We start from the raw sequence: 25,644 nt of genomic DNA, 5'->3' as shown, positions 1-25,644 counted from the left end.
GCTCAACTTCATCATTATTTAATTGTTCATGTACACTTGCTAATTACTGGAAAGGCTTTTATGTAATGTGCATGGGAAGATGGACTGATAACTTATTCAGTAGACTGTACAATGAAAGTATTGGTGACAGTTAAACAAGTTAATTTGTCAGCATTTAGCATGGCTTTGCAAGGCTTTTGTAATGTATCTTTTTGTATTTTCAAATGACCATGACCCACCACCTGTGTATAAATAACGTGGACATAGTTTTTGAACATGTAATCTGCATTGTACAGTAGCAGGGTAGCACTACTGCATATATATGTTCCACCTTTTGTAATACTATATAAAGTAATTCTAACTAAATTCTTCATGGCATAAATTCTCTTTTTTTGTATGCTGGCGGAATACTGCAATATTTGTCATCATTTATATGTTGTCATTCCATGACTATCAGGCATATCTGCCATGCTCCTGTGCTTTTGGAGTCAATGCCAATAAAATTATAGCTTGCAGTTTATTTAACTTGGTTCTCATCTCTCTTTAAACGCATCATTACTGAAGTTGAAACATTGCACAGACACAGAAAAGTTTTAAAAAACACTAAAATGCAATAGACTATTAAAGAATACCTACTCAACCTGCTTATTTAACAAAAGTCGAAATTTCTACCATTTTTTAAACTAAAGTATATGTCCGTATTCGGATACAAGGGTAACACATTTATTTTTTTACATTCACCATGTGTTCCCAAGATGACAAAGCCACATTGCATAAAAATATGCATCCATATCAAAAAGACTTATGAGGAGACCTAGGTGCATATAGCAACGCAGTAAGGAGTATGCCAGACAGCTCTGTTTTCAGAAATGTACAGGGGCTGTAGCTTGTATAATGTGACAGCTCATTTTCTAGAACTAGGGTAGCCAACCCTAGTCCTCGAGAGCTATCAACAGTGCATGTTTTGCAGGTCTCCTCACAGAATCACAAGTGAGCTAATTAGCTCCATCTGTGAATCTTTTAAAATGTGTCGGTGATTAATGAGTGCAGCTGTGCAGCAGCTAGGTTGTCTGGAATATGTGAACTTTTGGTATCTCTCGAGGGATAGGGTTGGCTACCACTGTTCTAGAGAGTAACCATAACACTTTCTATGTGGTGCCACTCAATGATGTACACTTGTGTCAATGGCTGGGAAGCCACTTGCTAGTATCAGAGCCAGATTTACACACAATAGCATATGGTTTGTTGGTGAGTTTTTCCTGTAAGAATGAATACAAAGAGGATATTAGTAATAAAAAGATATTTATAAATATAATCTTTGTATTCAATTCAGTTTTCTAGTTCTGGAGTATCCTAGAGTATGACAAGTAAGGCTCTGCCTGCCCTGCATACACTGACTGCACATCAATGGTACCATTACCTCAAAGTCAGGTCCTTCTGCTAATTGGGTATAGTGTAAATGAATCATAGGAATTCATAGTTATATCATACTAACCCATTCAGTTTTATCTATTTTAACCTGTATGTGTTAATATTTAAGTGCTCTTCTTTAGCAACATTTCTCATATTTATATTAGAGGCAACACTGAGCATCACAACAGAAAAACAAACTATTGATTTCACTTGAAATTTGATCTAGAGCTATTTTAAAAAGGCGCAAGTCATTTGAAATTACACAAGCCTCTCTCGCTTGCCATATTCTTAAAAAGCCCCCTATTTTCTCTCCTGATACGCATGTTTTGCTGTGTTTCCAAGCTCTTATCATACTGAAAACATAATAAAAAGATTAAGGGCGGTATTCAATCCCAGGTTACGACTGTGGGGATGGCCCACATTCGTGACCTGGTCCCGTTCTCAGCCTGCTCAATTGCATCTTGGCAGGCGGGATCAATGTCCCGAGTGCCGAAAAGGGGGCTTGCCCATGAGGAATGGCTGTGGATCGTCGAGATAGACTACTTTTAAAGTTAGGCTCGTTTTGCCAAATTACCTGTTCAATGCTGTCAGGAAAGACATCATTGAATAACCACCTGCCGCTGTTTCCACCCTCGGAAATAGTGTCGGAGGATTGAATACCCTCCTAAGTGTAAAATAGCTATGTTGTTGATATTGTTGTAATATATCCTGCAAATATTGATGTCCTTTTGTTATACTGTAACTAATATTGCTGTTCTTTTTTTTTTTATTTTTATTATGCATTAGTACAAGGATTGTAATACAGTTTCAGTATTATGTATTATTTCTTATCCCTAAGTAACAAGGTCTGATGCTTAAAGGGAAAACATTCATTTTTGTCTGGAAAAAAAATATTTAATTGTTTAATATACCGTTTATGGGCACTTCAGAAGTGCACCAGCTACCGTAAATGGAAACCAGCCATCTCCATTACTTTAACCACTAGTTCTAGACATGTTGATTGACATTGTTTTAATAATCTAAAGGTGGCCATACATCAGAAAGATATTGTATACAATCTCAGTTGATTGTATGCAGATTGTGTGCACATCTTGTGTACACAATCATACAATTAATCAGCAGATGGATTGTATGCAGATTGTGTGCACATCTTGTGTACACAATCATGCAGCAGATGGATTGTATGACGGATTGTATGATGGATTGTGAGTAGATTGTGTGTCCAAAAACCACCAAGGACTGCCGTGGATTTCAAGGGAAATTGTACACAATCATGAGTGCAATCGATCTTAAGATCGATCTTTCTGATGTATGGCCAGCTTAAGTTTTTAGATACAATTTTGCAGTTCTCTGGAAATGTGAGCTGAATGTATAATCCACTGTGCTTGGCTGAGATAATAAAAACTGTCCTTTGCTGTCAGCGAGACAAATAAACATTTCAATTTTAAAAACAACACGGTCTCTATGTGATCCTAAAGTAGGTAGGACAGTGTTGCAGATTTGGAGGTCTTTAGAACCCTTTCAATCTTTTAGACAGTGAACAGGATAAATTCTGCCAGTACTAAATAAAGAATAAAAGATATCTGGGGTCTTATGTATTAAATTTAAAAAAACTTCCTGACCCTTTCATTTCAAACCTCTTCATTTGTATATAAAACTTTATTTAAAGATTTTTAAAACAGACAGAAATGACTCGGTTTCCCTTTAAAACAGTCTTATTTATTCCAACTGGCTTGTGCACAGTTATGGTGCTTTTTGTTCTGATTTGCTTTCCGAGCTTTGTATACCATGTCTCCCTCTATTAGAACTGTGAAGTATTAGCACAAGATAATGCTGTGATGCGTCTACATAGTATAGACTTTTACGAGGACTTTTGCATTGAGAAGAGAGAGCAGGAGATTGCCTGATATTAGCCTCCTGTGTTACAGCCAAACATGTCTCTTCAGTTATAAACATACCAAATATTCTTAAGTCATTTATTTTATTAAAGTTCCAAAAACTTGAGACATCTGTTCTTGAAAAGTGCATATTCTTATTAAACAAACCACATTCTTGGCAATATCCTATTACCCATGATCACTGGTAATAGTCTTGCTCTGGGCTGTCTAATTAGCAATGATAACCCATTAGGAGCCGCAGCTTATCATGGGATTTGCTTTGTCTGCCTGATCACTGAAAGCAGTCCCATTTTCAGCATAAACGTGGCTGTATCTTTGCGAAAACACACAGGTTTCACTAAATCTGAGTATGTTCAAGCAAAGCGCGTCTTATTATTAAGGGATCCAGTATCCCGATGTTTAACGGGGGTAAGAATACTAGTGTTATCTTTCCGGTATGGTTAAAAATTGGCTGTTAAAGTTCTTGCCATAATCTTACCGGTTACTTGTCCTTTTCTTTAGCCTATGGTCATTCAGATGCGGATATCCTTCATCAGTCGTTACTTGAAGCAAACACAGCCACTGAAGTATGCCTTACCATCCTGGACACACTGTCATTGTTTACCATGGCTTTTAAGGTTTGTGGGGAGTTTCATTTATGTAGTGTGTGAGTGGTATTCTAGAGCTATATGAAATGTGGTGATCATTTTTTCTCCATGAATGTTATTCTGGCTTAGTGCAAATTACACATTTGAAAACACAAGGGAATCAAGAATGGTGTCACGCAAATCATGCCCTGCTATAATAAATTGTAGAAATTGCCAACTTCATTGGCATTAATCATTTGCATGTGAAGTTTACCCTTTATGCCAGAAGGAATATAGGGGTAGATTTATGAAGCAGTGATAAGGGAGCAGAAGTGATACAGTGCCTGGTAATTTATCGCCAGCCAATCAGCTCCTATTTAAACCCAGCCTGTAACTTAACAGTCAGAAGCTGATTGGCCAGTGATAAAGTACCAGGCAGTTTATCACTTCTCCTCCCTTATCACTGCTTCATAAATCTACACCATAATGTCAGATTTGAGACATGATAGTGTCAGGATGTGATCAGGTCCCTCTTATGCTCTTAACCCTCCTTTTCCACTTCCTAGTGTATTTTCTGACAGACCTTATTGAAGATTATCAATAGGCTAGTGGCTCTTAGTACACCTGCAGGCTAATTGCACATAGACAGTGTGGCTGCTGATATCCTGTCATAGTACAGCTGATGAGGTCTGTGAATGCAGGCAGTGTTAGGTTACCAGTACTTGCGCCTTTCGCACTGATATACACAAATAGTGCCTGACAATGCTGTTTTAATATGCAGATTCTTAAAGTGTTAGGGTGCCATTATCCTTTGATGTATGTCCCAATGTCTACATCTAATGTCAAGTACAGCTGCTGAGCATAGGCGAATCTAGGGGGTGGTCCGGGGGTGCACCGGACCACCCATTAGCACATTTTGTAGCTGAGAGATGGGGCTTTCCAACGAGCCCAGCCCCGTGTCTCTAGCCCCCAGAGAACCTGAGATACTGCCAGGCAAAGCTGGAACGTTTTCCCTATAGGATAACATGGGACCCACTAATTCCGACCCCCCACCCAGTTCAACGGCTGCCAGTTCCCCCTTCGGCCTCACTGAAGCTCGAGGTTGATCTCAGTCAAACCCAAATCGCTGGGCCTTCAATCTAATACCAGGCTGGATCCATATGGGTTAATTGGTTCTAGAGATATTGAGGTTAAACTGTTTTTTTTTTTTTTTTTTTTTTCATTTCTTAAATGTTATTTCATGACTGTTTATGTTCTTTGAGGGCAGATTTCTCTGGAACCAAACAGCCCAGTTTCAAGGGACCCAAATCATTCGAAGCCAACTCAAAAGTTCTTCAATATGATACTGGTCTCATGTAAATGGGGCAGTTGGTTCCGAAGAGCGAGTGTTTTTTTTTAAAGGGGGGTAGGGAGAGGGGAGTGGTTGTCTCTCCCCCTCACACCGGAAAATGCAGGTCCCTGCATGATCCTGGGACCATATTCCCAGGTAAATCCCTGCATTTTCTGTTGTGAAAGGGGTATTATTTCAAACAGCCGTGACCTGCAGTGCTCTGAATACAGCCGGGCAGCCCCCTGCTCTCTGCCCAGATGTCAATGACTGTCACCCCTCTAGCTTCCGCTCCAATTCTTCTCCCTGGTTTCACCTCAGCCTCCTCCCCCCCTTTAATCATGTGGTGCCGGCGCCCGGTGTGCTCCCCCGATGTCATGCACAACAACAGCGCGCACAATATTTCAAATGTCCACTCGGCTAGAGGGGACACCAGGAGGGGAGTGGGAGCGTGCTCTGCGCTGCGCTCTGCTCCTCTCCCCATAGAAGCAGCTGCACCACTCTCCATCTCTCCCTGCAGCAGCAGCAAAGGCTCATATAAAAATTTACAGTAAGTGGCACTTTTGGGGGCATTGCTTAAGGGATGCTACAAGTGGCGGTATGTGGGGGCATTATGCATAATGTGTGGCTTAATGTGTAAGAGGCATTACGGTGTGCAGCATCATGTGTAATGGGTACTATGGTGCGCGGCATCATGTGTAATGGGTACTATGGTGTGCGGCATCATGTGTAATGGGTACTATGGTGCCATCAAGCAAGAACCCACTAGCAATGAGCACGTAGGTAAACAGCACTTATGTGGCAAATATGTAATGGGCATTACGGTTTGTTATATAGTATGTAATGGGCATCATGTTGTGTGGCACAATGTGTAATGGGCATTATGGTGTGTGGCCTTATGTGTAATTGGCATTACGGTGTGTGGCTTTGTGTGTAATGGGTATTACGGAGTTTGCTAAAATGTGTAATGGGCATTACTGTGTATGGTCTAAAGTGTATTACCATACCCCTTTTTGTGATGCCACGCCTCCTTCCCATGAGGCCACGCCCCTTTTTGCCACACGGCTACACCGCGCAAAGGTCCCCCTGCTGTTATGTCTGGATCTGGGACCAACCATTACCATAATTCTAGATTCGCCTATGCTGCTGAGGTTGTACTAATAGTGTACTATATTAGGACTGGTAACACAAGATTCCTACTCACTGGACACTTTAGTATTCGATACTGTAACAGGCGTTACTGATATTAATTGTCACTAATTGTATGGAATGGAGTAAAATATATATTTTTTGTGATGATTTTGTTTCTTTTTCTAGAACCAATTAGTTGCTGATCATGGTCACAATCCATTAATGAAGAAGGTGTTTGATGTGTATCTTTGCTTTCTTCAAAAAAACCAGTCTGAGACTGCATTAAAAAACGTCTTCACTGCTCTACGGTCTTTAATTTATAAGGTCTGTATGCGGTAATGCTGTGTTCAGTAGAACTGTACATGTTGTCATTTTTTTGTTTGTTTTTGTATCTATGATTAGATGCACTAATCACTGCTGATTTTGTATCTGCTTTTCCTCTTTTTATATAGTTATGCTTAGTGATTCATTAGTTGCTGTAAATGAGTAAATATAGCATTTGTATTGTATTATGCGACTAGCCACATGTGAAGTCATTAGAAATACATACTGTATATAGAATGTTCTGCACCTGTCCTGACCAGTATGCTAACTCACTTTATAGCTTTTTGTCCTATGAGGGAGACTGAAAGCAGACCTCCCTTCTAACCAAGTGTGATTTTGTTTCCTACGTAGTTCCCCTCAACATTTTATGAAGGAAGAGCAGATATGTGCGCTGCCTTGTGTTATGAAATTCTTAAGTGCTGTAATTCCAAGCTGAGCTCCATCCGAACGGACTCCTCACAGCTTCTGTACTTCTTAATGAGAAATAATTTTGACTACACTGGAAAGAAATCTTTTGTTAGGACTCATTTACAGGTGACTGCAGTGTGAATGGTATGCGGCTTGTTGGATAGTGTTTGAGTGTGATGGGACGTGTAGGCTCTCAGCCTTGGAAAACCACAAAAGAGGAATAAATATGATTACAGGGTACTTGTGTAGTTTCATGGCGCCGTGCTACTTCCGGGTTCTACGCTCGCCACAAACTATGTTAAAAAAAGTAACTTAACTCCATGCCAACATGGATAGTTCATACCTCCACTATCCATGTTGGCATTGAGTTGATTTTAAATAGCGTGGCGAGCGTAGCGAGCCACCGAGCCCGCAGTGTGGGCGAGCAAAACTACACAAGTACCGATTACAGTAACAAATCTGTTTAGTCCATTAAGCATTTCTAACATAACTCTGTAACTGGGGCGTGCTTGCCAGATGTCTTATCAAATCATCTTTTGTTGCATAAGGAAAAAGATAACAGCACAAGTGCATATGGCATACAGGAATGTATTATGATTGGCTTCCAGCTGTGAGCTGAGAATGAGAGAGCTTTGGAATTAAACATACTAAAGTAATAGGAGACTGAATATTGCAGTCCTTTGGTTCAGTGTTTTACCTGCTAGGTGTTTGGAGCATAACATGAGCCATTTCTCCTTCATCCACTAGGTGTCACTGGAGTTACACTGGGGAATAGAAGGCGACCACAGGGAGCATGGGCACTTTTAATAAAAAGTGTGGCTAACTCCTCCCCTTCTACTTCCCCTCCAGGTCAGTCTTAGTTTGTGCCCGAAAGGGAGCGGACACACACTAGTGTGCTCTCAGAGCACATAAGAGATTTTTTAATCAGCATGGTTTTTTACACTGCGCAGAGGACAGGCAGATAGTGATACACTATCTGCCTGCTACGTGGGAGCCTGCCGGAGGGAGCCGGCCGCCTCCATGGTGGACGTGCCCGGATCCCTGGCTGCAGAGACCACCGTCTCGGGAGGCAACGGGCGCTGCCCACCAAAGCACGCCGCGGTCCTCCCCCAGCCTTACCGCCGACGGCAGGCGAGTTGTAAGTATTCCCTGCCACCGCTGCTAGCGGCGGTGGTCAGGGTGTATTAGGAAAATGGCAGCAGCAGATGGTTTTCAAGCCTGGCGCCGGAGAAGCGAAAGCTGGGGGGCGGAGCTACCGCGTGGTACTCCCAGCAGCCCCGGCTATCCCCAGCGCTCTGAGACACGCGCGGCGGCCATCTTTTTTTTTTGTCGCCGCTGCGATATGACTGTGGGAAGCTCCTGTACCGCTGCAGCCCCACCAAAGGCTTCAAGTACATCGCTGATCCTGGTGACCGTCCTGCTATAAGCTCTTCTGGTACTGTGAGTTACAGTGGGGGGTTGAGAGCTTAGAGAGAGATAGTTGGGCTGTGTTAAAAACTAGGGCTATAGCGCTCACTGGTTACAGACCATAGCGCTGTTCAAACCCTGTGGCAGCTCCTTTCCTTATCCAGTCCTTCTACCTGGACTAATCTATACCTACTCTCCCTTGGGTGTGTGGTAGTGTGTGGATTTTCTGTGACTTATTGAAAAAATGGCAGGGGGAAGCTCCAAGAGAATTGCCTGTAAGACTTGCAATGCTAAGTTTACCCCTTCAGCCCCTGGGGATCTTAACTGTGAAAAATGCACTGTTATTCCCTCTGTGTCACAAACCGCTGTGGACCCACCTTTCTGGGCCTCACAACTAACTGAGGTTATGTCCCGGTTATCCTCTGAGTTAACACAGTCTCAGAGAGATAGAGAGACCTCTAGGAACCAGCAGAGTGACTTAGCCTCTGCAGTTCAGAGCCTCACTAGAGCCCTAGCTCCAGGGCAGGCTCCTCAAGGCAGCCCCCACCTTTGCAGAGGAGTTGGGCTTCACCATTACACCACTCCCCTGACTCTGACAAGATGCCAGACCTAGGGGAGGGAGCATTTGCGCCCCCTGGGGACGACATGCAGGATGTGCAGGATGCACAAGATGTGTTAGCATATGACACACAGGACCCTGCTCAACCCTCTCAGGGTATTAAGGACCTTATTCAAATGGTCAAAGTGGCCTGTAATGTGACAGAGGGAGTTGACACCCCTTCCCGTCCTTCCCTTTTTGGGAAAAGGCAAAAGATGTCCTCCAATTTCCCAGTAGCTGAGGAACTGGATGAGCATGTTACCGAGGCCTGGAAAAACCCAGACAAACGGTTTCAAGCCCCTAAAAGGTTCTTTCAGAACTATCCACTGCTGCCGGAAGGCCGTAAAAAAGTGGAAATTCCACCGGGGGTGGATTCATCTGTTTCCCGACTGTCCAAAAAGACTGTCCTTCCAGTCCCTGGGGCTACCACCCTTAAAGACGTCCCTGACCGTAGGTTGGAGATGACCTTGAAAAGCATCTTTTCAGCTGCTGGCGTGTTACAGCGTCCGGCGCAGATTGTTGGGTGAACAAGGCAATAGGTATATGGGCGTCACAAATCTCGGCTGAGGTGAGTGACGGATCAGACCCAGCTACTATTATGCAGTTGTCTGAACAAATCCAGGATGCTTCGGCCTTCCTAATAGAGGCATCCTCAGATATATGTGTGGTGGCGGCTAGAATTTCTGCCTTATCCATTTCAGCCCGCAGAGGCCTCTGGCTGCGACAGTGGCAGGCTGATGCAGAATCTAAAAGGGCGGTGGAATCCATGGCCTTTAACGGCGAGCTCCTGTTCGGTCCAGAGCTGGACAGATGGATATCCCAGGCCACAGGCGGGAAGTCACACTTCCTTCCGTCGGCGGCTCCACCCCCGTCTCGCAGAACCTCCCACATGCCTTCCTTTCGTGCCTTTCGTCCCTCTAGAAGGTTCAGAGGTAGATCCAGGGGAGGTGCCCCTTCACAGAGAGGAACCAGAGGTCGTGGAAGAGGCGCTTCCACTACCGCTCTGGACCCCAAAGCTACCAAGCCTACTGCATGACGGTCCTCCGTCCCACTTGGGGGATCCCAGGGTGGGAGCTCGTTTACGGAACAGCTCCGTGTGGCTCCAGTCCTGTCACGCCTGGGTAAGAGAGCTTGTGACTCTTGGTTACAAGATTCGCTTCAGCATGTCTCCCCCAGACAGGTTTTTCAAGACCGGTCTTTCTCTTCCTCCAGAGAAAGGACAACAGCTTTTGGCCGCCATCGCCAAGCTGCAGGACATGGGAGCAGTGGTTCCGGTCCCCGCGGAACAGCGTACCCGGGGCTACTACTCCAGCCTGTTTCTCGTACCAAAGCCGGATGGCTCGGTACGCCCTATTCTCAACCTGAAGGATCTGAACCCGTACTTGCACGTGGCCAGATTCAAGATGGAGTCCCTACAGTCCGTGATACAGGGTTTGGAAGAAGGAGAGTTCTTGGTATCCATAGATATCAAGGACGCCTACTTACACATTCCCATTTGGGCCCCGCACCAAGCATATCTGCGGTTCGCGGTGCAGGAGCGGCATTATCAATTTCAGGCCCTCCCGTTCGGCCTCTCGTCCGCACCTCGGGTCTTCACCAAGGTGACGGCGGTCATGATGGAGGTTCTCCGCATGCAGGGGGTTACTATCATCCCCTATTTGGATGACCTTCTGCTGAAGAGTCGTTCAAGGGACACCCTACTGGAGCACATTCTTCTCACACAGAGGATCCTCACATCACACGGGTGGATCCTCAACTTTGCCAAGTTGCAGCTTCACCCCACTCAGCGTCTCTTGTTTCTAGGGATGATCCTGGACACCAGTCAGATGCGGGTGTTCCTTCCAGTGGACAAGATTAAGTCCTTACAGGCCTTGGTCAGACTTGTCCTGAGCCGGAGACAGGTGTCTGTGCACCAGACTGCTGGGGAGGATGGTATCCACCTTCGACTCGATACAATACGCCCGGTTTCATTCTCGCCCCTTCCAGTTGTCGCTCCTCCATCAATGGTCGGGCTCTCACCTGCATCTGCAGCAGAGGGTGACCCTGTCACCGCGGGCTCGTCTGTCCCTGCTCTGGTGGCTGAACACCGCCAACCTACAACAGGGAAGGAGGATTGCGATTTGGGATTGGACCCTAATCACCACGGACGCCAGCCTCCGAGGTTGGGGTGCGGTCACCCTGGACCGTCAGTATCAGGGGTTGTGGACACAACAGGAGAGCCTGCTTTCCATCAACATTCTGGAGCTACGAGCTGTCTACTATGCTCTTCTCCAGGCCAGACCTCTTCTCCAGGGCAAAGCTGTTCGTGTCCAGTCCGACAACTCCACGACGGTTGCGTACATCAACAAGCAGGGAGGCACCCGCAGTTGCGCAGCCATGAAGGAGGTCAGCAGGATCCTGGTCTGGGCGCAGGCCCATGCCCTAATCCTGTCAGCCGTGTTCATCCCTGGAGTGGAGAACTGGGAGGCCGACTTTCTAAGTCGGCGGGACGTACATCAAGGAGAGTGGTGCTTGCACCCTCAAGTCTTTCAGAAGCTGATACATCGCTGGGGCTGTCCCCAAGTGGACCTGATGGCGTCCCGCCACAACTTCCAACTTCCCCGGTTCTTCGCAAGAACACGAGATCCTCAGGCAGAAGGGGTCGACGCGCTGGTGGCTCCGTGGCCCTTCCAGTATGTGTTCCTCTTGATACCCCGGGTACTTCAACGGATCCGGAGAGAGGGGGTCACGGCTCTGTTGGTGGCACCAGACTGGCCTCGTCGGTCTTGGTACACCAGTCTGACAGCGTGGCCCCTGCCTCTTCAGGACGACCTTCTCAGCCAGGGACCCTTCATCTACCCAGATTTAGGTCGTCTTCATTTGACGGCGTGGCTGCTGAGAGGTCCATCCTGAGAAGGGCAGGTATACCTAGTGCGGTTATACCCACAATGCTTCGTGCTAGGAAAGAGGTCACCTCAGCGCACTACCACAGGATATGGCGCTCTTATGTGGCTTGGTGCGAGAGGCGTGGGGTCTCCACATGCCTGTTCAAGAAGGCGAGACTCCTCCTTTTTCTGCAGGAAGGTTTGTCTGCAGGGCTGAGGCTGAATACTTTATAAGTTCAGGTCTCAGCTCTCTCCATTTTTTTTCAGAAGAAGTTAGCTTTTCTTCCAGAGGTTCAAACCTTTTTTCAGGAGGTGCTTCGTTTGCAGCCTCCCATTCGTCCTCCAACGGCTCCCTGGGACCTGGACTTGGTGCTGGAGTACCTTCAGTCCTCGGTTTTTGAGCCCTTGGAGGAGGTGGACCTTCGCTACCTCACGTGGAAGGTCGTACTTTTGCTGGCTCTGGCATCTGCCAGACTTGTATCAGAACTGGGGGCTCTTTCTTGCCGCTCCCCGTTTCTTCAATTTCATCCTGACAGAGCGGAGCTCCGTACCAGCCTGGCCTTCCTCCCAAAGGTGATATCGGCTTTTCATTTGAACCAGCCCATTGTGGTTCCTGCCTTCCCAGAGGACTCTCCGGAGGCGAGGTCCTTGGATGTGGTTAGAGCTCTAAGGATTTATGTAGCCCGTACAGCCTCTATCAGGAAGTCTGATTCGCTGTTTGTGACCTACGACCCTGTGCGCCGTGGATGGCCAGCCTCAAAACAGACGCTGTCCAGGTGGATTTGGTTGACAATACATCAGGCCTATGTCACCTCTTCACGGACTCCTCCTAGTTGTATTACAGCGCATTCAACCAGGTCGGTGGGGTCCTCTTGGGCGGCTGCCCGAGGGGTTTCTCTACAGCAGCTCTGCCGAGCGGCTACCTGGTCTGGCTGCAGAACCTTTGTTAGATTCTACAGGTTTGATACCTTTGCGGCTCCTGCTTCAGTGTTTGGCCGCAGGGTATTAAGGGGTTCTCAGCGCTCACCCACCCGGGATTGAAGGCTCTGGGACGTCCCCAGTGTAACTCCAGTGACACCTAGTGGATGAAGGAGAAAGAGGGATTTTGTACTTACCGTAAATCCTTTTCTCCGAGTCCACAGGTGTCACTGGACGCCCACCACAGCGCTGTTCTCCTTAAGTTGCCTTTGGACTTATATCCTACAAGGACCATTACCTTGGAGTTTCCCTGCTAGGGTTACGTTGGTTATGTTACATTGGCCCTTATTCTGGTTGGTGCGGCCGGAGCCGCATATGCGGCTCCGACCGTGCAGGCGAATCCCCGCCTTCCATACGGATCGCCACGGCCGTCCGTACGCGGATATGTGGCGATCCGCATGAAATTGGTGGGAGCAGCCCCTGCATTCGATGGTCGCCGAACATCGAATGCAGGGCCGCACGCTCCACCAGGTCCCGCAACACAAGACCACACGGACACTTGTCCGTGTGAAATCTTGTATGGGGGCGGGCAGCTGACATCCGGCGATGTCAGATGCCCGCCCCGTACCCACGCGTCACGGCCTCATTACCATGCATACGCCCCGCATTTGCATGGGAACGCCCATGAAACGCGGGGCGTATGCATAGGGTAATGAGGATAAGTAGCCCCTCACGCCCCTCTACGCCCCCTGTGCGGCGTATAGAGAATCCTTGCAGCGAAATCGCCTGCACATGCGCAGAGTGACCTCTGCACATGCGCAGAAGATAAACATCGGCGGCCCGTACGCAAGCGGGAATATCCGCACCAACCAGAATAAGGGCCATTGTCTGTTGACTTTGTATGTTTGAATTTTCAGTGTTTTCTCACGGTCTTTCTTCTTCTTTACTTCTTGTGTTGAATGTTGTATGTGGTATTAACCTCCTCTTCGGAAGTGTGTTTAATCTTCCTGCTCCCTTCTGGGCACAACCTTTCTGACTGACCTGGAGGGGAAGTAGAAGAGTTAGCCACTCTTTTTATTAAAAGTGCCCATGCTCCCTGTGGTCGCCTTTTATTCCCCAGTGTAACTCCAGTGACACCTGTGGACTCGGAGAAAAGGATTTACGGTAAGTACAAAATCCCTCTTTTCAAGGCAGCCCTGATCAGTATCTTTAGGTGGGATTCTGTTCTGGAACTGTGGTTCACATCATTCATTAAATGCCCAATGTCTGCAATATGGACTCAGAGGGCTGCCATGCACAGGGCTACACTTGGAATTCCGTACTGATATTTCTAAAGATCTTTACTTGTCTTAAGGGGGTATTCAATCCCCACTGCTATTTCCAACGGGGGGAAATAGCGGCGGGCCTCAATTCAATGCGGTCTTGACCGACAGCATTGAAGAGTCAAATAGACAGAACGGGCCAGACTTTAAAAGCTGTCAGCCCCATTTTGCCGAGAACGCCCGTGAATTGACGCAATCACGGACAGATCCCGACAATCCATGGCCGTTTCTAGACAGAATTGGGTTGCATGTTCACCCGATCAGCTCCCTCCCATACGACCTGCGGGAGCGCGCATCGTACGTCGGATAGTGCATACACACGGTAAGATATAGTGCACTATCTAGCATGCTATTAGAAACTGGCTAGATAGTGTGCTAGATTGTGCACTATATCTTACCGTGGGTACGCAGCTTATGGCTACCAACTTTTTCATCCCTGTTAACAGTACGGATTGAGTTAGGCCCTTTAAATGGTGTTGCAGCTGTTTTTAGGGTTTGTGCAAAAATGGTTTAGCTTTCAGGTTTGCGACAATTGCATGCAGCCACTTTCTCATCAATATTACAATTGCAAATGTGTGCAAATTATTAGACTCCAAAAATTAATGTTTTTTTGCAGCACCACATTGAGAATACTTCTCTTCTTATAACAGGCTCTCAACCAAGGCTGCCTTCCTTAGAGTTATGTCTGCTGCCTTTTCCATAAGCCCCCTTTACACATACCAGAACACTAATAGCAAGTTGGATAGCTAAATTGATTTAAATAAAACAATAAAAATTATTTTTATGGAGTAAGAAAAGTTGAAGTACAGTATCTCTCCATAAACTTAAACTGATCAAATTATAGAAAAAGCCCTAGAAAAGAAGCAGGAATGAAGTAAAGAATTACAGATAAAGAGGTTAAATAAACAGCTGGTGAGAGATAAATTGAACTAGACAATCTCCTTAAAAAAACTGCATTTCCCTGTCAAATATTTTTAAATAGAGGACCTACAATCCTAGGGAACACATTAGAAAACAAATTACATTGAATAACAGTTTTACTGTCTTAAGGTCCATACACAATAGGTGTTTTTGCCCGGAGTGTATGGTGAGAGATGATGGGAAAATCGTTCGGACAAAAATGCTCATTCTATACACACTGAGCGTTTTTTCCTACTGTATTTTGAGGACTTTCCATAGAAGGACGCTATGGAATGCCATCCACTCCACCACTCATCTGCTGGTAATCCCAGCAGATGAGCAGCCAGGCTCATTGCTGCCCCGTACACACTGAGTGGCTTTCGAGCAGAAAGCAGCTCAGACAGCTAAACTGCGCTGCTTTCAGCTCAACGTCGTCTAGTGTGTATGGGCCTTAAGTTTCTGACCAAGTCATGAAAACTATATAACTTTAAAAAAGGCATCATTTGCTCACCTCTGTACACCGGGGTGAGTGCCCATAACGCTACTCCCTGCAGACATCTAGGTTTTTGTGACTTTTTGTCAGTCATTTTAGAAGCGCTCTGAGAGTATGGGGGGGTATTCAATCATGGATAATATTTCCGATAGTCGTAGATTTGCTGATCCACTTTCGGAATGTTTCCAAAAATCAGAACGGACATTGAATAGGTCTAATGTATATTTGCCCTATTCTTGTCGAAAACTGCCAATGTTTCTGACCAACCGAAATATTGGACAGGATTGAATACCCCCCATACACTCCACTACCCACATGAATCCCAGAGTAGTAGTCATGCATACGTGTTTGCATTAAAAAAATATATTTATGTTTAACTTTAAATATGAGCCATAGTACAGTATCTGGGCTCCAACAAGTGCTTAGGGCATTAGCAAGTTATTTGTGTAATATCTATAGTTTGTTATCTTTTCCCCACATACAACTTATGCTGCTGCTATCCATATTTTACAGGTGATTATATCTGTTAGCCAGCTAATTGCAGATGTGGTTGGAATTGGGGGCACAAGATTCCAGCAGTCACTCTCAATTATCAACAACTGTGCAAACAACGACCGGCTCATTAAGGTTGGTTAAGTCAAAAAACAATGTGCTTACATGATGTTATACACATACTGTATGGTGAGAATATTAACTATTGAATGATGGTGGAGAGACTTTTTTAACAGCTGCACAATTCTGTAAAAGGTGCCCATACATGGTACAATTATTGTATACAATATCGGTTTTGCAATACAATGAGATGAGATCTAGTACATAAAGTATGTGCAGCACATACTTTTTGAGCTGTGCGATGAGATGTGTGATGGTAGCACGCATCTCATCGCACCCAACAATTGTACCCGTGTATGGGCTCCTCTACAGTACCATGTTTGATCAGATGCTCTCACTATCGTTTTATCTCTGAGGCAGATGTATTAAGATGGGAGAAGAGATCAAATCAAACATAACGCACCAACCAGCTTCTGTCATTTTTGAAGGCCAGCCTGTAACTTAACAGTTAGGAACTGACTGGCTGGTGCTTCATCACCTTCAAGTTTGTCGGTTCTCCCTTCTCTGTCTCCTCTGTCTCCTTTATCTGACAAGCAGTGCTTTCTCTTATTAAGTATGTTTGTTTATTATCTCTTATGTGACTTGAAATCTCTTTGGCCTACCTCATATGTGTTTGTTTTATCTGAATTTAGTGTGACCTGTAATACTGTCTTTTGCAAAGTGACCTGTGGCAGCTCCTAGATAAATTACATTGATTATCTATGTTTAAACAGTATGTGTGTGTCTGTATACTGTATCTGTGTGTATGTATTATATATAGTTTTATATTATTTTTATACCCTTTTTGGTGAACATGACTATTAATGTATTAAAGTGTAAGCTTGCAGCAGGTCCCTCTTACCTCCAAGTCTGTCTGTTGTTACCCAGTTTGTTTTATCACGGTTTACTATTGTAAAGCGCAAGGGAATCTGCTGCGCTATATAGGAAACTAAATAATAATAAATAAGTGACCATTGTATGAACATAAAATCACAACTTTGCAGTGCCCTTCTGTAGAGGGAGCTCTTTAGCTGCATGCTATGGTATGATCTTAGTGTTAGTAATCTATTTATAACGCTGGAGTTACTGGTTTATCTATCTGTGGTTACTTTTAGCACTAAATTCAAATACACACATACATCCAGAATTCCCTCTACTAATGAAGTTGCCTGTTTGCATAGAGTCTGTGTTTTCACAAACTTCTGTGTAGTATATTCATTATCCGTTATTCGTATAAGAAATGCACCCACACTCCTCAGTGCTTTGCTAAAAATTATTCTGTAATTCTATTCAGACCTCACCCCCCAGTGAAGTTTACAATCTATGGGCCTGATTCAGAGATAGACGTGATTTGAAACGCTGCTCAGTGGTTAAGGGCCCGTTTATGTGCAGGGCTGCCACCAGGATTTTTGGTGCCTGGGACTGGATTCCAGTCCAGCCCCCACCACGCCCCCTCCCAAGCCGGGAACCATGGATGAGCTGTCAGTGCGGGAGGTAGCCCATGGTCGGTGACCATCGAATGATTTCCAGTCCCGCACGCAAGCTGCGAATGGATGTTTAAGCTAAACATCCATTTGCACGCATGCGGAGGAACGCTGTGTATGAGGGGGAGGAGGGCGGCCGTGCGCTCATCGTTAAATTGACACGAAAAGCTGTAGATTTCGCATCTGTGCGGCTCAACCAGAATAACCTCCCTAGAGTAGTGGCATACCTCCCAACTGTCCCAATAAGGGTGGGACAACCGTTATTTGGACATTTCCACCCGTGGGCCACAATGTCGAGCGGTCAAGGGGAAGATTGAGAGAGCCTGTGATCCTCTGCTCTGCAAAGCAGCTGGTGTTAACTGAAAAGATGTCCGTGCACTAACCGTGCAGGGATATGAGCCCGGAGTGGCCTAGCTGCTCAGGGAGCACAGACCCAAAATGACTAAACGGTCTATAGCGAGGCCCCGCCCCCTTTTTGTCCATGCAAAAAAGGCACGCCAGAGAGAAATGTAGGTGAAAATGGAAATATCTGCTTGTTCTGCAAAAAAAACACTAATATAGGAAAACAGTATAGAAATATATCAAAATAAAAGTATTTAAGGGACTTCAATTCAGTTGAGTACACCTCACATTTTTATGTAATATGCTGTTCACCCCTTATCTACAACCATCAGACCAGTCTTTTGTCTTTTTGCCCTAATTTAGTATTTGTGTATTGGTGCCGTTTGAGGATAGTTGAGTGTGTGGAGACATTTGCACATTGGTTTTATGTTTGTAAAATATAAAATACAGTACAGGAAGTGACTTTGTAACTGATAGCAAGCCATTTTATTTTGTTGTGTGCTTTTTTCCTAATATTAGTATTATTAATTTTATAGCATACAACTTTCTCATCTGATGTAAAAGATCTGACTAAAAGAATCCGCACTGTACTTATGGCCACAGCTCAAATGAAGGAGCATGAGAATGACCCCGAGATGCTGGTTGACCTGCAGTACAGCCTGGCCAAATCATATGCCAGCACCCCAGAGCTTCGGAAAACCTGGTTGGATAGCATGGCCAGGATTCATGTGAAACATGGGGATTTGTCAGAGGTAGGAAGCATTTGCCTCCTTGTTGTATTTTTACTAAAAATGTTCTGTATTCAATGTGGTTTTTTTTCTGGAAATAATATCTTTTGGAATGTTAATAGATATGTATATCATAGATATACCATTTGAAGGCATTTCATTTGTCTGTAGACCACTGCCTACACTTCAAATGCTTCTTAGAAACACTGCTTATACATATAACATTAAACAAATGAATTGTATAAGTGTTCTGCCCACATTCTACCATGGAATGTGCAAGTCTGGGTCCTTGATCTAAGCTGCACATAGACTGAGTGGTAAATTTACTAAGGTCTCCTAAAAGTTTTCGAAAAAGGGTGATGTTGCCCATAGCAACCAATCAGATTTGTTCTATCATTGTCTAAGATGCAATATAGAAATGATCGATATAAGCTTTAGTAAAATTAAGGTTTCCATACACTAGTACCATTTTGACTATTTTCATCCAGTTCTGATGCATCGGGCCGAGAAATCAGATCAGGGCTTCACTATAGATTTATCATATACGGCAGCCTTGATTGGAATCACTTACGATACATCATATGCACCAGGAATCTGCCAGGCAGCTAAGGTAGATCGTACGGGACTTCTTCCCAAATGAATGGGCCAATACATTAATTAGCTGTTGGGCCATTTCCCCATTCTACCAATGCCTGGGTCAGGGGATCAGTGAAATTCAACATGTTGGAAATCCTTGATTCACCAGTTCTAAACCTACAAATGACCGGGATCAGCGAGTCTGGAAATTTTTAACATTCTTAGTTTCATTAGGACTCCGCAACAGATCGTTGATGATTGACAATCATCAATATCCACCAGATCACACTGGCAGAACAGGAAATATGTACAAAGATGTATAGCCTGCATAAGTGTTTTTTCTCTGGGTCAGGTCACATTCTATCTAAAACCATTTATCTGCCTAATGCTAGCACGTAGAATATTCTAGGTACAAGGTAAGTCATGTCATATGCCTGCTCCTGCTGGCTTTGTATATTTATTGGACAAGGTACTGCCTTTCAGAAATGAGGCCAGTTTGTATGGAGAATCTGTTTGAGTCTGCCATATGCTTCTTGGTCTTGCTAACTCTTTTAGCAGAAAAAAAGCAAGAAAGATGGGAGCAGATATTAAAGACAAAAGACAATAAAAGACCAGTAAGGTAGTCTAAGCCTGGGGTTCTCAAACTTGGTCCTCACACAGTTCACGTTTTTCAGGTCACCCGACAGGTACATTCCTTATTCATTGATACATTTTAAAAGATCCACATGTGAAGCTAATTATTTCACTTGTGATTATGCGAGGAGACCTGCAAAACATGCACTGTGTGGGGTCATGAGGAACCAGTTTGAGAACCTGCGGTCTAAGCAATCATTCAGCTTGGGTTTGAATGATCCTTGAATTCAGAAACCCATTTTTATTTGCAAATGACTCCCATTATTTCTGTAACCTGTTTGTAATGTTTGGCTTTCATTGTCTTGTAGGCAGCAATGTGCTATGTACACGTGGCTGCTTTGGTAGCAGAATACCTCATGAGGAAAGGTGAGTGCAGTATTGGTAATATATTCTCTTACGTTATCACGTTGTAATATAGATAAGGTGATCTCAGCTACTTCATGAATAGCAATAAATCTGCAAAGTATCAGTATGATGCTTCAGAAGATTGCACTTCTTTTTTCCACGTTTCCAATTTTAGTCATTTTGGTTTCATTGTTTCCCACTTAAGTAATTTTACAGACCTTTTTGTAGATGCATTTCTTATTACTTTCACTCCTGCATTCAAAGAGTTGCATGCCCATGTTGACTAAATCTTCCTCCTATTTAAGTAAGATACAGTAATTAGTCAAATTCTAGCTGTCTGACTAGTGAAACTGCAGTACTTCCTTATTATCTGCAAACATTTTGATGAACAGCCAGTGGTTTAACCAAGTGTTGGACATTTCATAATGTAAGGCCTGCAATTTATTCCAATATTAAAATAATTACATATCCATATACAAATAAAAACAAAGCACCAAAGCACTACCATGAATTTTATATATAAAGTGATAAAATAAAAAATTTCAGGTTGCTTTTGTATATTAACACATAAATGTAGGAACTTTTTCAAACAACCATTATTATCATCAATATAAATAAGATTAGGAGCAGAATATTTTTAATCTTCTGTTAGATGAAAAAACTCCCTGACTTATATTCACTTTACACCTTCAGGTTATTCAAATTTCTAACTTGTTGCAGAAGACTATTTATGTGCTGTCCTTTTTGCCTTGTGATTTCCCAGGGATGTTCCGACAAGGCTGCTCAACCTTTAGAGTCATCACTCCAAATATCGATGAGGAGGCTTCTATGATGGAAGATGTTGGAATGCAGGATGTTCATTTTAATGAGGTACGTTTATGTATCATTTAGGTGATAAGTCATCATGTCTGCCATACCTGGGATCTCCAGATAAGTTCGCAGTGTGGATTGAAGACACCTTTAACCCTTAACAGATTATGAGTGGGAATAGTTAGCAGTCTATACACAGAAACCACAGATAATGAGATCCACTCCAATTATGTAGCCCTCTTAACAACGGTTGCCTGGTGAACACTTGTGATTACCAGACCATATTGCCTGGTACTATGGGAAAAGTTGTACAATCATGCTGGCCTGTACACACTGGGGAACACAGTACACATGAAATAACATTTCCAACCGTTTGGGAGGATCTAAATCCCACGTAAAACAAAATATAGGATATTGATGTTTAAATGTGGCTACTTGACCATGGCGGTAAATATTTGCCTATAGGATTGTGACACTACGCAGCCCATTTTCTACTTAAAGTTCTATTCTAATTTTTGGATTGTTTAAGCTTCGCCAGGAATTTTGTGCCGGATGCAGCGAAAAGGATGGGTATATGAGCGCACACACCTGAAATAACTCTAAATATAAACACTGCAGTGTGTAATCTCCAAGATTATCTAATTTTACAAGAGTTGAGGACACTGGCGGAATAGCCATGGGATATAAAGGGTATCTGGACTGTGGACATACATTCACTAGGTCGAAACTCAATGATCGATTGAGTAGAGACCAGTCTTGATTGATTGATTGTTCCAGGACATGGGTGGCATGCAGTATCCTTTGCCCACTATCCTAGGATGCGAAGATGGATGTCTGCATAGAGGATCGGTGATCCCATAGCATACCTATATTAAGCCACTTATGTTTCTTATCCAGATATGAAGGCTTAATTAAATTTAATTTTTGTCCCATTTTTTTTCCCCCATGGCCCTCATTAACCCTATGTTGTTTGGTTTGTGTCGTGTCAAAAGGGCTGTAATGAGGTCCTATTGTGTGTAGAAAAAGGTTATGTCCTTGGGTGGACATCCAGACAGCATACATCTTCCATAGATAATCACTTCACCCCAGGGAGTGGTCCCTCTTTGTAAATCTTATCACCGCTAAGGAGACATCTGCAGGTGCTTCTAAATATGACCCTTTGGTGCTTCCGTTTGCTTTCTCTGATCCTTAGGTATCTATTCTACCACAGTTACTGAAAAAGGTGTCAAGTGATGGTTATCTGGAGTTTAAATATAAATGGCCCAGGGTGGCATATGCCACTACATGCCAATCTCTCAAGTCATTGCCCCCTCAGTTTATCTTGGCTGGCTATCTAAGCTATGTTTCTTAAGGCTACAGGTTGGACAAACAGTGCAGGTTCGGCTTCCCTGACCTTTTTTTGTTAAGATTCACTTCACCTGGGGTGAATTGATGCACCACTATCATTTATTTTGTTTCTGCAGAGTGGTTTAGAAGTAATTATTTTGAAGATCAGATCTCAGTCCCCATTCAGTATTCTTTTTTTATAGTCAGGCTCCTTCATGAAGTTCAGACATACTTGAGAATTATGCATATTTAGGGGGGTATCCAATGTCTGTCGGGCTATTCAATGCTGTCTTCCCCGACAGCATTGAACAGGGGTTCGGCCGAGAAAAGCCGGAAATAGTCGAGATCCCGACCGGAGCTCGACTATTTCCGGCCTCAGCTCGCGGCCACGCCCCCTTCTCGACGCTCGGCAGCCGGGACATTGATTCCCGACTGCTGAGCTCCAGTCGAGAAAAGTGAGAATGGGACAGGGGCACGGCTGTCGCGCTAGCTCGACAGCCTTGCCCCGGACATTGAATACCTCCCTAAGCCTCCATTTGTCCCTTCGTTAGTCAGTTGATATCAGTCTGGTGAAGATGGATTTGTCCATTCTTCTTTTGAACCATTGGTATTAATATTCATTCCTTGGAATGTCTACTTTATCTTTTGAGATCAGCTAAGATGATTCTGGGGCACTACGGTCTATCTCTTTTACTCATCTTCTGTGCCAACTGATCTGTCTTGGGAGTTACTGTAAACTTTTTCCTTTGTCTGAAAATGATCCCTATGTTCCATTTTTCTCAGTAGATTGAAATACTGTTTTAACACAGAGGCCCAAGAACCGCAGCTTTGCAAGTCTCTTAAAGCGTACCCTGCCCCAAAATCTTGCCATATTGGTCATTCATCCATGGTTTCTCACTGATTATTAGGGGGGGGGGGGGGGTATTGGATGTTCATATTGGTTGTGTTTTGTGGTTTGTTACAGTAAGAAAAATACTACTTGTTAAGGCAAGTTAAATATATTATTATGCCTTGCCATTTCTATTCACATTTCTACAGTAAAATAGTTTTCTTTGGCATTTCCTGCTTTCTTAACCTGCTATGTGTGATGGTGGGAGAACTGCAGTGTTTCTGGTAATGAGAACTTCCTGTTTGGTTCTGCACTTTCTGTAAAGGCATGAACAGCTGTAAATACAGATGTACTGGGTAGAGGGTTTTCTGCACACACTTGTTTCCATATTAACATTTAAGCCATCAGTTGTAAGACTCTCTAGAGGCATTTAAAAAAAAATAATAATAATAAGGGTGATTCATTAATGGAACATGTGATTTGGATGAAAATATGTGTTTTATTTTGTTTCCTAGTACTTAATGTTTCCCTTAATCTCATTCATTGTGATAAAGAATAAATATTGCATTACATGGGTAATTTTTTATCAGTGTATTGTACAAAAGAGAATTTTTGTGCAGTGTGTGCACTTAACCTTTAATCTGAAAATCATAAATTAGTAAATCTTTAACACAATTTATAGGTCATTTAGTTATTACACATTTGTCTGGATAGAGGCTGTGTTAAAATAAATACAGTATTTCATATTCACTGATCAACTAAATCATTGGATCCAAACCAGTCTCAAAGGAAATGCATTGTGAAATCTTCCAAGTAGATTAGATTACCGATAGTATGTCACTTAATATGCAACTAGACTGTAATTTAATCAATTCAAATCCTAAATAAACTAACTTGTTGATTGTGCATCTTTAGGCCCATATAGAATAGGTGCCATATTTTTTTCTTGTAAACTTTCTTTATTGGCGCATATCATACATTGTACACTGTGGGTTTGTGTGGTGATAGACGTTTAACAATGCAATCAAAAAACTATTGGCAACACTAAACTGTAAAACACAGTATGGAACTGTCTTGTCATAAAACAAGCTAATGCAATCGTTGATTACATATGTTGTCTCAAATTTCTGAATAATGTCTGAATGAAAAATACTATTTGAGACCATTCTATTTGATTTCGACCATTAATAAGATCAAATAATGAGTTTCATTATACAATACCAAATAAAGCATAATATGTGACACGTGCTGTCCCGTCTGAAAAAATATATGTTAAATGAAGATATTTACAAAGTAATTGGGGGGGGTGGGGGGGGGGTGTGTCAGGCCATACCATGTGATCCAGTGTAAGCTGCTATGGTTTGTCTTATGTGTTCAGAGAGGTAACTGCACAGGGAACATATTTAGCATAAAACCAAATAGCCACATGCCTTTAGCAAATTAGAAAAGGGCCTAGGTATAGAACAAACTCAAAATGTTAGAAGTAGTGAATTACATGTTTACGATATGTATATACTTTAATGCCTTCTGATATCACAAATTGAAGGGTTCCCTGGTAAATCTGACACATTTGTCAGTCTGCCTGATTAAATAAATGTTAAATTTAGTTATACAATAAATTTATTAAACTTTAACTTTAAATTTACAACTTTAACTGCAACAGAAGGATGTGAAGGGGAGGACTACTCAGAAGCTGCAATGCTTGTGATGATCCATCACAGCAACTTAAAAATAATAAAAAAAACCACAAATATAAAACCTCTAGTAGTTAGTTACTTCTGAGCTGCTGCCAACCCTGTTTTGCTGGATGTATTTCTGTTTACAGCCCATGTAGGTATAGCCAGAAATGATTTTAAAACAATTGTGCTTATGAGCACAGTAGCCGACAGTTTGCCCCATTATATGCATATTATTCCTTACACCAATGGCAGTGGTATTTGTTGAACTTTCGAGTCCCTGTTGATCCTATATTTGAATACTATATAACTCGGGCAGCAAAGGAGGTTCAAAAGGGTGCAGTTGATGCATTAATTTGTATGCACGTTTATCTCTGAATATCACTGGTTTTCAGAATGAACCCAAAGTGTTGCTGTATTTTAGTAGTTGTATCATGTAAATTATTCCTAATCTGGCCATGTACTGTACTGAAAGATAATGCAATCCTGTGATTTATGACCATTCTGAACATTATTATTATTATTATCATTATAAGTAATATCAACCAACACTTAAAAATGTCAAAAGACTTGGTTTTACACGAGACGATAAAATTAACTATTTTAGTTGATTATGGCAGGTTGGAAAAACCAAATCTTCGTATCGTACAGTGCATACAGACTGTGTTGCTGACAATGCACACTCCTGGCATCATCTGCGATGTCCTTGGTCATCTGTAAATGCAAGATACCAAGGACATCACAAGAGAGAGCCAA

The 25,644-nt window shown here is 43.3% G+C and overlaps 1 protein-coding gene across 12 annotated transcripts in view; it reads left to right on the top strand.

Annotated features, from left to right (window-relative positions):
• The window catches only part of DOCK9 (dedicator of cytokinesis 9), a 235,561-nt gene that overhangs the window by 184,588 nt on the left and 25,329 nt on the right, over positions 1–25,644 (top strand). For 11 of the 12 annotated variants that reach the window (XM_083168608.1, XM_083168606.1, XM_083168604.1 and 8 more), the window contains exons 39-45: positions 3,792–3,907; positions 6,501–6,638; positions 6,990–7,172; positions 16,062–16,175; positions 18,502–18,717; positions 20,211–20,268; positions 21,011–21,117. In XM_083168608.1, coding sequence (XP_083024734.1) covers positions 3,792–3,907; positions 6,501–6,638; positions 6,990–7,172; positions 16,062–16,175; positions 18,502–18,717; positions 20,211–20,268; positions 21,011–21,117 — 932 coding nt within the window. Of the gene's footprint in view, positions 1–3,791; positions 3,908–6,500; positions 6,639–6,989; positions 7,173–16,061; positions 16,176–18,501; positions 18,718–20,210; positions 20,269–21,010; positions 21,118–25,644 lie in introns of those variants that run through there. The other variant, XR_014469714.1, reaches the window with a different exon arrangement.

The sequence above is a fragment of the Crinia signifera genome, chromosome 2 (genome assembly GCF_055691185.1).
Source record: "Crinia signifera chromosome 2, ASM5569118v1, whole genome shotgun sequence".
NCBI lineage: Eukaryota > Metazoa > Chordata > Amphibia > Anura > Myobatrachidae > Crinia > Crinia signifera.
This window is presented reverse-complemented; position numbering and strand designations above follow the sequence as displayed.